The sequence below is a fragment of the Lepus europaeus genome, chromosome 3 (assembly GCF_033115175.1).
Source record: "Lepus europaeus isolate LE1 chromosome 3, mLepTim1.pri, whole genome shotgun sequence".
Classification (NCBI taxonomy): Eukaryota; Metazoa; Chordata; class Mammalia; order Lagomorpha; family Leporidae; genus Lepus; species Lepus europaeus.
In genome coordinates, this window is record NC_084829.1 from 152,547,710 (window position 1) to 152,559,744 (window position 12,035).

A 12,035-nucleotide genomic window follows, 5' to 3' on the forward strand; every position below is an offset into this window, starting at 1 on the left:
CTAAATTATTTGTAAAGAATGTATTTAAAGCTATTTTAAATTTGTTTTTATTTGTAAAACATTAGTAAAAAATTGATTATGCTCACTGTTCTAATCTGGTGGTAAAGGTATTAAGAATTTGCAAGTTTGTTAGCTGTTCAAAATGGAATAAGAGAGGAAACTATATAACTGTCCTGCTATTCTGTTAGTGCAATATAATAAAACTGAAATTAAAATAATCTTAAGGGAAGTAGCATCTTCCTTATACTTTCCAACACTTCATATTATTAAATATCTCTTTTTTCCAATCTAATGTAAAAAAATGGTGTAAACCTTGCTACTTTGGTTCTCAAAAAAAATGGTGTATATTCATTAATTTGCACCTCTGACTATTAGGGAGGTTGAGCATCTTTTAATTTTTTTTTTGGTCATTTGTATTTATCTTTATGGAAATCTCATTTTTACTGGGCTGTTTGTGATTTTTCTTATTAATTATAACTGTTTAAAAAATTCTAGGTTTAACACATATAAAACACTATTTTCCAGTCTTTCATTCAGTTGTTTATGTCGCTATAATTTTTTATACAACTGTTATGAAATTATATGTACAATTTTGTATTTTGTATTTTTTACTAAAAATTGTACTTTCCATATCATTAAATATTCACCAAAACAAACTTTTAAATGATTAAATATGATTTTATTTATTTATTTTTTAAGGAAACCATTCCCTTTTCTTTTTTGAAAAATTTTATTTAAGGTAAATTTGATTTTAGTATGTGAATATATCATTTTTCTTCATGTTAACATTCTGTTTTGAAATCTAGTTGATTTGAATATTTTACCACTGTAGATTTTTGAAAAATTTTACTAAAGATTGTCCTTTTGATCTTTTTGAATATCTATATGTTTTCTCTTCACGTGTTTCCATTTCTCTTGATAATATAAGAAGAAAACTTACTGAGACAAATGATACTAGCTTTTCATGTTTTTAATATATGTGGCCAAATTCCTTTTTAGAAATTTTATGCCAGTCTATTTTTCTTTTTTTTTTTTTTTTTTTTTGACAGGCAGAGTGGACAGTGAGAGAGAGAGAGACAGAGAGAAAGGTCTTCCTTTTGCCGTTGGTTCACCCTCTAATGGCCGCCGCGGTAGCGCGCTGCGGCCGGCGCACCGCGCTGTTCCGATGGCAGGAGCCAGGTGCTTATCCTGGTCTCCCATGGGGTGCAGAGCCCAAACACTTGGGCCATCCTCCACTGCACTCCCTGGCCACAGCAGAGAGCTGGCCTGGAAGAGGGGCAACTGGGACAGGATCGGTGCCCCAACCGGGACTAGAACCCGGTGTGCCGGCGCCGCAAGGCGGAGGATTAGCCTGTTGAGCCACGGCGCCGGCCAACCAGTCTATTTTTCTTCAAGGAAATGTGTTAGCCTGTTTTTCTTATAGAGCTATATCTTAATACATTTATTTAGTATATTTAAAATTTTGCTGGTTTTAAAGACCATAAGATTATTTCATTGATATAATTTGTATTTAATTGGTGACCAGTACTCCTTAGGTGGCATGTGCCTCTTTTTCTGATAATTGTTAGTTCTATAGAATTTTTCTTAGGTCATTGGTTTCCTTATTGGTTTTGGTAGGTTATTTGCACATTAAGGTTTTTTAGTTTTAGTATTATTTCTGAAAATATTTTTCTAGTTTGATCTTTCATTTTAAGGTCAGTATACAAAGTTTTGATGTATAGAAGTTTTAAAATTTTGTTGTCTTTGTGCTTTTTTTCTTTGATATTCTTTCATTGCTTTTATTCTTAGAAAGTCTTGCTATGATCTGAGAGTTTGTGTTTCTGTTCAAAATTCATATGTTGAAAGCTAACTCCAAGGTGAAGGTTTTACGGGCTAGGGTCTTTGAGAGGTGATCAGCTAATGAAGTTGCAGCCGTAGTGAATGGTTTTAGTGCCCTGTTGAAGGCAGCTGTCAAAGCTCCCTTGTCCCTTCCACTCTATGAGGAAATAGCAAGGTCTGTCCAGGAGGGACTGAGTCCTCGCCGGACATGGACCTGCTGGTGGTACCTCGATCATGGACTTGCAGCCTCCAGAGCAGTGAGAAACAAATCCTGTTGCTTTTAAATTACTCAGACTATGGTATTTTGCTATAGCAGCCAGAAACAAACTTAGGCAGAGTTATGCTCATGGTAAGATAAATATTGAAGTATTTTATTTATTTATTTTTTAAAGATTTATTTATTTATTTGAAAGTCAGAGTTACACAGAGAGAGAAGGAGAGGCAGAGAGAGAGAGAGAGAGAGAGAGAGAGAGAGAGAGAGAGGTCTTCCATCTGCTGGTTCACTTCCCAAATAGCTGCAATGGCTGTAGCTGCACCAATATGAAGCCAAGAGCCAGGAGTTTCTTCTGGATCTCCCACACAGATGCAGGGGCCCGAGGACTTGGACCATCTTCTACTGCTTTCCCAGGCCATAGCAGAGAGCTAGTTTGGAAGTGGAGCAGCTGGGATTCAAACCGGAGCCCATATGGGATGTCGACACTGCAGGCTGCGGCCTCACTCATTATGTCACAGCTCCGCCCCCTTATTTTTTTATATTCAGCACTTTAAACTATGTTAAATTATTTGCATTTATAATGTGTAGTACAGGGGCTGGCACCGTGGCTCACTTGGTTAATCCTCCACCTATGGCGCAGGCATCCCATATGGGTGCCGGGTTCTAGTCCTGGTTGCTCCTCTTCCAGTCCAGCTCTCTGCTGTGGCCCAGGAGGGCAGTGGAGGATAGCCCAAGTGCTTGGGCCCCTGCACCCACATGGGAGACCAGGAAGAAGCACCTGGTTCCTGGCTTCGGATCGGTGCAGCGCTGGCCATTTGGGCCATTTGGGGAGTGAACCAATGGAAGGAAGACCTTTCTCTCTGTCTCTCTCTCTCACTGTCTATCTGTCAAAAATAAAAAATAAAAAAATGTGTAGTACAGCACTCATATTTTTTCCCATTAGTGATTAACTTCACTGTTTATTGACCAATATTTTCTTTCACCACCATTTGTGATGCCTCTTTCCCCCAACACTACCTTTTTCTGAGGGTTATAGACTAAGGACTGTCCTTGGGTTTCTGATGACCTCTCTTTTGGTTTCCTGCATGAGTATAACCTGATTTAGATTGTTTTGAAAAATGAGAATTTTAAAAAATTTTATTAAAATCTTTTTTTAAAAAATACTTCTAAACCACCAAAGGGCCATTTATTTTAAAAACCTATCTATGTAGTTCTAGTTTGAAAATGTTGGTATTCAGTTAGCATTTCTTTTTTCTTTTCCTGGAAATTAGCCACAAACAACAAAGAAACTGAGAAACAAACTATTTTTGAGACAACCGTGAGATGGCTGAAATCCCAAAATGCGAGATAAGAGGAAGGCTTCCCAGAGAGGTTGAGCAGAACTGTGTGTAGGAGGCACCAAAGCTGCAGGTGGCAGACAGGGCTTGGAGAGCTCCTTTTTCAGAGGTCACTGACAAACTCAGAGCAGTCAAGTCCCAATCTCTTGCTTGCAACAGAAGAGGAAGTGTGTGGACTAGCGGTGTGGGCTTCTAGTTCCAACAAGCAGCAGAGGGAGTGCTCAGTGAAGCTCCCATTGGGAGACAGTTGGGTAGGAAGCTCCAGAGTCTGTGTTGTGATGAACCCCTGCTTGCCTCTCTCCTTTGGCAGGAACATTGTATGGGGCACATGGAGTTACATTACACACTATGCCTCTGTGTCTTTGGGAAACTCCCGCTTGGGTAGAACCTGACCCTACTTTCCTAGCCCTGCACACACACAAATCTCTGCCACTCAGCTGGAGCAGGAAAATCTCACCCCTTAAGGAGCAATTTAAGTATACAACAAAAATAATAATAAATAGGGAAAGGAGTAGGATAAATATGACAGAGGAAGCAATATCTATCAGAAAACTTGCTATGGTACACATAAAAACTGGGACCAAATATTTCAGTCAACATCTGCATGAAGCCAGCATTTACATGGAGCACTTCAGAAAACAGAGCTACAGGACCTCAAGAAAGATGTGGCAAGGCAAGAAGAGGAGATGAAACATGAACCGGCGGAGCTGGGGAAAGGGACAAAGCATCACAGAAATAAGAGCAAAGTTGGAAGGTACAGAGGGAGATAGGCAGGCATAGAGAAGAGATGAGATGATAGAGAATGAGAAAGAAATAGGAAAGAACAAGTGAAAGAGGATGCATGCAAAAGAGATTAAGTGCATGTATAGTTGGAGTTCCCTGGAAACAGACCGAGGTAGCATAAGAGAGGGAGGAACGTGAGAAGGTAGTGAGGGGTAGTGTAAGCATTTTGATTTTGTCCTCTTTCATACCTTACTGTTATAATAGCATGGGAAGTACTTAACAATCATACAAACACCAAAAACTGAGTAGTAAGAAGGTCAGAAAGGGGTGAGGAGGAGGAGAAGAATCACATTGAATCCCTTTGATTTGTTTTTCTTTCCTAATGGCTCTGGCTAAACTTCCAGGACTATGTCGAATAGCAATGGTGAGAGTGGGCATCCTTGTCTGATTCCAGACCTTAGTGGAAATGCTTCCAACTTTTCCTCATTCAATAGGACACTGGCCGTGGCTTTGTCATAAATTGCCTTGATTGTGATGAGGAATGTTCCTTCCATACCCAATGTGCTTAGGGTTTTCATCATGAAAGGGTGTTGTATTTTATCAAATGCTTTCTCTGAATCTATTAATATAATCATATGGATTTTTGTTCTTCAGTTTGTTAATGTGATGTATCACATTGATTCATTTGCATATGTTGAATAATTCTTGCCTCCAGGGATAAATCCCACTTGGTCTGGGTGAATGATCTTTCTGATGTGTTGTTGGGTTCGAATGGTCAAAATTTTTTTTGAGGATTTTTGCATCTATGTTCATCAGGGAAATTGTCCTGTAGTTCTCTTTCTCTGTTACATCTTTTCCGGGTTTAGGAATAAAGGTAATGGTGGCTTCATAGAAAGAATTTGGGAAGATTCTCTCCTTTTAAATTGTTTGGAATAACTTGAGAAGAAGTGGAGTTGGTTCTTTAAATGTTTGATGGAATTCAACAGTGAAGCCATCCGGTCCTGGGCTTTTCTTTGTTGGGAGTGTCTTTATCACTGATTCAATTTCCATCTTGGTAAAGGGTTTGTTTAGGTTTTCTGTCTTCATGGCTCAATTTAGGTAGGTTGTTGAGTCCAGGAGTCTATCCATTTATTCTAGGTTTCCTAGTTTTTGTTGGCATACAGCTCTTTGTAGTAATTTCTGATGATTCTTTTTATTTCTGTGGTGTCTGTTGTTACATTTCCATTTTCATCCCTAATTTTATTGATTTGGATCTTCTCCCTTTTTTGGTTAGTTGGGCCAATGGTGTGTCAGTTTTGTTTATTTTCTCAAAAAAACAGCTCTTTGTTTTGCTGATCTTTTGTACTGTTTTATTTGTTTCAATTTTGTTGCTTTCTTCTCTAATTTTAATTATTTCTTACCTAGTACTAGTTTTGGGTTTGGTTTGCTGTTGTTTTTATATATCCTTGAGATGCATTGATAGCTCGTTTGTTTGTGCCTTTCCAATTTCTTGATTTAGGCACCAATTACTATAAACTTTGCTCTTAACACTGCTTTTGTTGTATCCTATAAGTTTTTGATATGTTGTATTGTTGATTTCATTTGTTTCCAGAAATTTTTTGATTTCTTCTATGACCCACTGTTCATTCAGGAGCAAGTTGTTCAGTCTCCTTGTGTTTGCGTATGTTCCAGATATTCCTGAGTTGCTGATTTCCAGCTTCATTGAATTGTGGTCTGAGAATATGCATGGTATAATTTTGATTTTTTTGAATATTCTGAGACTTGCTTTATGGCCTAGTGTGTGGTTAATCCTAGAGAAGGTTCCATACACTGATGAGAAAAATGTATATTCTGTAACTGTAGGATGAACAGTTCTGTAGATAACTGTTAGGTCCATTTGGTCTATAGTGTCTATTAACTCTGGTATTTACCTGCTGATTTTCTGTCCGGTTGATCTGTCCATTGCTGAAAGTGGGGTATTGAAATCCCCCATTACTATTATATTTGAGTCTATATCTCCCTTTAGATCCCTTAACATTTCTTTTAAATAGCCAGGTACCCTGTAATTAAATGCATATATGTTTATAATAGTTACATCCTCTTGTTGAATTGATCCCTTAATCATTACATAGTGTCCTTCTTTGTCTCTTTTAACAGATTTTGTGTTAGCCGGCGCCGTGGCTCACTAGGCTAATCCTCTGCCTTGCGGCGCCGGCACACCGGGTTCTAGTCCCGGTCGGGGCACAGGATTCTGTCCCGGTTGCCCCTCTTCCAGGCCAGCTCTCTGCTGTGGCCAGGGAGTGCAGTGGAGGATGACCCAAGTGCTTGGGCCCTGCACCCCATGGGAGACCAGGATAGGTACCTGGCTCCTGCCATTGGATCAGCACGGTGCCGCGGCGGCCATTGGAGGGTGAACCAACGGCAAAAAGGAAGACCTTTCTCTCTGTCTCTCTCTCTCACTGTCCACTCTGCCTGTCAAAAAAAAAAATAGATTTTGTGTTAAAGTCTATTTTGTATGATATTATGATGGCTGTGCCATCCCTCTTAAGGTTTCTGTTAGCGTGGAATATCTTTTTCCATCCTTTCACTTTCAGTCTGCATGCATCTTTGTTGGTGAAATGTGTTTCTTGTAGGCAGCGAAAGATGGGTTTTGTTTTTTAATCCACTCAGCCAGTCTCTGTCTTTTTACTGGAAAGCTGAGGCCATTTACATTCAAGGTGGCTATTGATAAGTAACAACTTTGCCCTGCCATTTTGCCATAAATATTCCTATTTTTTACTTTAGATTACCTTTGTACTTTTCCTGGGAGATTTCTTTCCTCTACCTTCTTTAGTGATGACAGTGTTTCTGTGTGCAGCTCATCCTTTTTTTTTTTTTTATTAGAAAGCTTTTATTTATTTAATAAATAGGTACAGCTTCAGGAATATAGTGGTTCTTCCCCTAATATCCGTCCTCCACCCCTATTTCTGTCCCACCTCCTCCCTCTCCCATCCCATTCTTCATTAAGATTCATTTTTAATTAACTTTATTTACAGAAGATCAACTCTATACTAAGTAAAGGTTTCAATAGTTTGCACCCACAAAGACACAGAAAGTATAAAATACTGTTTGAAGATAAGTTTTACTGTTAATTCTCATAGTACAACTCATTAAGGACACAGGTTCTTTTCTTTTTCTAAAGATTTATTTATTTGGGGCTGGCTCCATGGCGCAGTGGGTTAATCCTCTGCCTGTGGTGCCAGCATCCCATATGGGTGCCAGTTCTAGTCCAGGCTTCCCTCTTCCAGTCCAGCTCTCTGCTATGGCCTAGGAAAGCAGTAGAAGATGGCCCAAGGCCTTGGGCCCCTGCACCCACGTGGGAGACCAGGAAGAAGTGCCTGGTCTTAAAAAAAGATTTATTTATTTTATTTGGAAGTCAGAGTTACAGAGAGAAAGGAAAGGCAGAGAGAGAGAGAGAGAGAGAGAGAGAGAGACAAAGAGAGAGAGAGAGAGGTCTTCCATCCGATGGTTCACTCCCTAATTGGCCGCAATGCCTGGAGCTTAGCAATCCGAAGCCAGGAGCCAGGAGCTTCTTCTAGGTCTTCCACACAGGTGCAGGGGCCTAAGGACTTGGGCCATCCTCCGCTGCTTTCCCAGGCCATAGCAGAGAGCTGGATTGGAAGTGGAGCAGCTGGGTCTCAAACCAGCTTTCATATGGGATGCCTGTGCTTCAGGCCAGGATGTTAACCTGCTACACCACTGCGCTGGCCCTGGACAGAGGTTCTACATGGAGTATAAGTGCAGAGTGACTCCTGTTGTTGATTTAACAATTGACACTCTTATTTATGATGTCGGTAATCACCCGAGGCTCTTGTCATGAGTTGCCAAGGCTATGGAGGCCTCTTGAGTTCACAAACTCTGTCAGTATTTAGACAGGGCCATAAGCAAAGTGGAAGTTCTCACCTCCCTTCAGAGAAAAGTACCTCTTTCTTCGATGGCCCCTTCTTTTCATTGGAATCTCACTCACATAGATCCTTCATGTAGATCACTTTTTGCCACAGTGTCTTGGCTTTCCATGCCTGAAATTCTCTCATGGGCTTTTTAGCCAGATCGGAATGCTGTAAGGGCTGATTCTGAGGTCAGAGCAACACATCCTTAAACATCTTCTGCTGGGATGCATGGGTGGTGAAAATTCTTTCAGTTTTGTTTGTCATGGAAGGTTTTTGTATCACTTTCGTTCATAAATGAGAGCTTTGCAGGGTATAGTATTCTGGGTTGAGTTTTTTTTCTGTTAAGACTGGAATATATCTCTCCATTTTCTCCTAGCCTGTATGGTTTCTGATGAGAAGTCTGCTCTAATTTGAGATCCTCTAAAAGTAATCTGCATTTCTCTTGTGTACATTTTAGAAACTTTTCTTTATGTTTTACTGTGGAGAGTTTGATTACAATGTGTGTGGTGAAGATCTCTTGTGGTCATGCCTATTTGGGGTTCTATGTGCTTATTATACTTGGATGCCCCTTTCTTTCTCCAAATAGGGGAATTTTCTGTTAATATTTCACTAAAAAGGCCTTCTAATCCATTCTTTGTTTCCACGCCTTCATGAACTCCTAGAACATGTATGTTGGTTTGTATGATAGTGTCCTGCAGATTCCCAATGGTGTTTTTTAGTTTTCTAATTTCTTTTTCTTCTGTTTGGTCTGACTGTATAATTTCTTGTGCTATGTCTTCTTAGTTGGATATTCTTTCTTCTGTGTCACTGATTTAGTTTTTAAGGCTTTCCACCATTTTTTTTTATTTGTCCTATTGAATTCTTTACTTCCAAGATTTCATTTTGATTTCTCTTTAAGATCCCAATTTCATGGGAGAAATTTTGTTTCACGTCATGTATGGATTTTATTAGTTCATGCATTTTCTTTGATTACTTCTAAGTAATTCTATGATCAATTTTTTTATTCCATTTCTGGCATTTTTTCAGTCTTATCATCTTCACAATCTAGCATTAAAGTGTTGTATTCCTTTTGGGGGTGTCATGTTGTCTTCCTTATTCTTGTTTCTTGAATTGGTGCATTTGTAATTCGGCATTTGTGGAGATACTTGTTGGCTTCTTCTTTGTTTTTTCTCGGTGGCAAGTTTTGTCTTTGGACTACTAGTGGATTAGTGGAGTGTCTGCTTTCAGGGAATATGTAGAGGGGTGTGGTAGGTGTGGCCAGGAGCTTTGTTAGTGTTCCAGGGTGAGGGGCATGTTTGAGGTGACACACCAAGGTTTAGTGTGGTAAGGGGAGGTTTCTTCTTTTCTGTTGGCGTAGACGCAGCTGAGCTCCTCTCCTTGACAGAGACCAGTGCCTGGGTACTAGTCCCAGTGAGTATATTATTTGTCTTCTTGCCACAAGGACCACAGAAAGGCATTGTGCAGTCCTCACTGTAAGCTCAGATTCCCCAGCAATGTCCCTCATCAGGTAACCAGGGAGTGCCAATCATTAAGAGCCTCCCATAGTGACTGCCCAATGTCCCAGCCACACCCTGAGTCCTCCCACGCAGCCTCAGTGTTTTCACAGTCTCAGCACTCAAACCTCCCACAGTCAGGAGCGCCCAGTCCCCTGTCTGTTCTCCCCACCAGACTCAGGAGTCTCCGCTTGGCTGGTTGCTGGGCATGGACACTAGCTGGTGCAGCTGTTAAGTCTGTCCAAAATGACATCTGCTCTCTGTCAGCTTGTTACAGGACACCTTTGCAGGGTGATCCAGAGAGAGAAAACATGCCCCACTTTGTCTTTTCTGGTTTGGCAGGTGCACTATCACCCACAGGGCTCCAAGCTGGGTTCGCTCTAGGCTTTTCCTGCAGCTTTTTCGCCAGTGGTTTGGGCTGCTGCAGTCTGGTCCCACCTCACTCTTCAGTGCTGGTGTGGAGGCTCTTGGCTGCTGGAGCCCTAAGCTGTGCACGTCCTCGCCTTCCACGTAGGTCCACTGGGTTACCCCAATTTGTGTAGTTTCCTCTGCTGTTTTCTCCCTAACTCTTCCCTCTCCAGGGTTATTAAGAAAAAAATAGGATTATAAAAATGAGAAATCAGGGGATGAAATTATTTATAGATGACTGGCATATTTACAGTGTACAATCCAGGAGAATCAGTTGAAAACTATCCCAAACAATAAGAGATATCAAAAATCTATCCAGGTGCATATTTAACATACTGGAATATATAGATTCCATTAATAGTACCAACAAAAAATAATATCTCTAAAGATGAACCACAAAATATAAAACTTCCAGTTGCTACTAAGAGACCTATTTGGATTCTTGAACCAATAGGACAAAATGATTTTAGTTGGAAGACTCAATATTTACAAGAAGTTAATTCTTCATAAGTTTATACAATTAACATCATCCCAATGACAACACAGGCTGTTTTTGAATCTGACAAACTGATTCTGAATTTCAGGTGGTAAAATGAACAAGTAACAACAACCAAGAACATTCTGGAAAGGAAACCCTACCAGATCCTAAAATCCATGAATCAGCTGGGCACGGTCTTTCGTGCTCTGTTGCTGCTGTTTGTCACCTGATTTTTTGTTTTTTTTTTTGACAGGCAGAGTTGATAGTGAGAGAGAGAGACAGAGAGAAATGTCTTCCTTTTGCCATTGGTTCACCCTCCAATGGCCGCTGCGGCCAGTGCATCACGCTGATCCGAAGCCAGGAGCCAGGTGCTTCTCCTGGTCTCCCATGCAGGTGCAGGGCCCAAGCACTTGGGCCATCCTCCACTGCCTTCCCGGGACATAGTGGAGAGCTGGCCTGGAAGAGGGGCAACCGGGATAGAATCCAGTGCCCCAACCGGGACTAGAACCCGGTGTGCCGGCGCCGCCAGGCGGAGGATTAGCCTGTTAAGCCATGGCACCGGCCCTGTCACCTGATTTTGTCTCCTGACCTCACCGCATTCTCTCAGACCCTTGCCCATGCAGGTTGTATTCCTGCTATAGGGCCCATGCACAGACTTTTTGCTACCTGAATGACATACGTTGCTCCTGTCTTAATGCCCCTTGTCTATTTAATTCCTGTTTAATCATTACTTCTTTAGAGAACCCTTTCTTTCCACCTCCCCCCATCTTGAGTCAGTTTCCTCTGCCATCTGCTTTTCCTTTCTGTGCATTTATTTCAGTTTGTAATGATGCTGTCATGAGTGTTGTCTGACAAGTCCTCTTTCCCTTACTGCAGTGCAAGCTCAGTGTCTGGCCCAGGTAAGCCCTCAGTACATGCTGGTTGGTGAATATCTCCGGTCTGCTGGACCATGAGGAGTGGTTAAGACCTAGCAGTTGTCTTCTCAACTCAGGAACCAAGAGTCCCCCTGGCCCTGCTGCAGTGACAAGACCATCTGTGAGCATTTGAAGATGCTAATGCTTTTGGCTCTGGTCTGCATTAGACTGTAACCTCTTAAAATGAAGGGTATTTCTTTTTTGAATTTTTAAATTAATTTATATTTAAAAATATTTATTTATTTATTTTAAAGGCAGAATTACAGAGAGAGAGAGAGAGAGAGAGAGAGAGAGACAGAGTGAACCATCCGTTGGTTCACCCCCCAAATGGCTGCAGTGGTTGGCCTGGGCAATCTGAAGCCAGGAGCCAGGAGCTTCTTCCTAGTCTCCCACATGGGTGCAGAGGCCCAAGGATGTGAGCTATCTTCTGCTGCTTTTCCAGGCACATTATCAGGGAGTGAGATTGGAAATGGAACAGCTGGGATTTGAACCAGTGCCCATATGGGATGTAGGCATTGCAGGTGGTGCTTTACCTGCTATGCCACAACACCAGCCCTAGTGAAGGGCATTTCTGAACTGTCTTATCTATTTCTTAATATTACATTCAATAGAGGAAATACATTTTTTATACAAAGGGAGTATGAATGATGGAATTGTAAGAAGAATAATTTCAGATGTGACAGAGTAGCAGTAAGCAAGGTAGCAAGGTTTTCTGAGGCAGTGCATCTATCAGAATGAATGG

General features: G+C 41.0%; 1 protein-coding gene across 1 annotated transcript in view; it reads left to right on the plus strand.

The window, feature by feature from the left end:
* Window positions 1-2,026: 2,026 nt before the first annotated feature.
* The window catches only part of CCDC170 (coiled-coil domain containing 170), a 121,686-nt gene continuing 111,677 nt past the window's right edge, over window positions 2,027-12,035 (plus strand). The window contains exon 1 of the mRNA XM_062187284.1: window positions 2,027-2,117. Within this exon, the coding sequence (XP_062043268.1) occupies window positions 2,027-2,117 (91 nt within the window). The remainder of the gene's footprint in view (window positions 2,118-12,035) is intronic.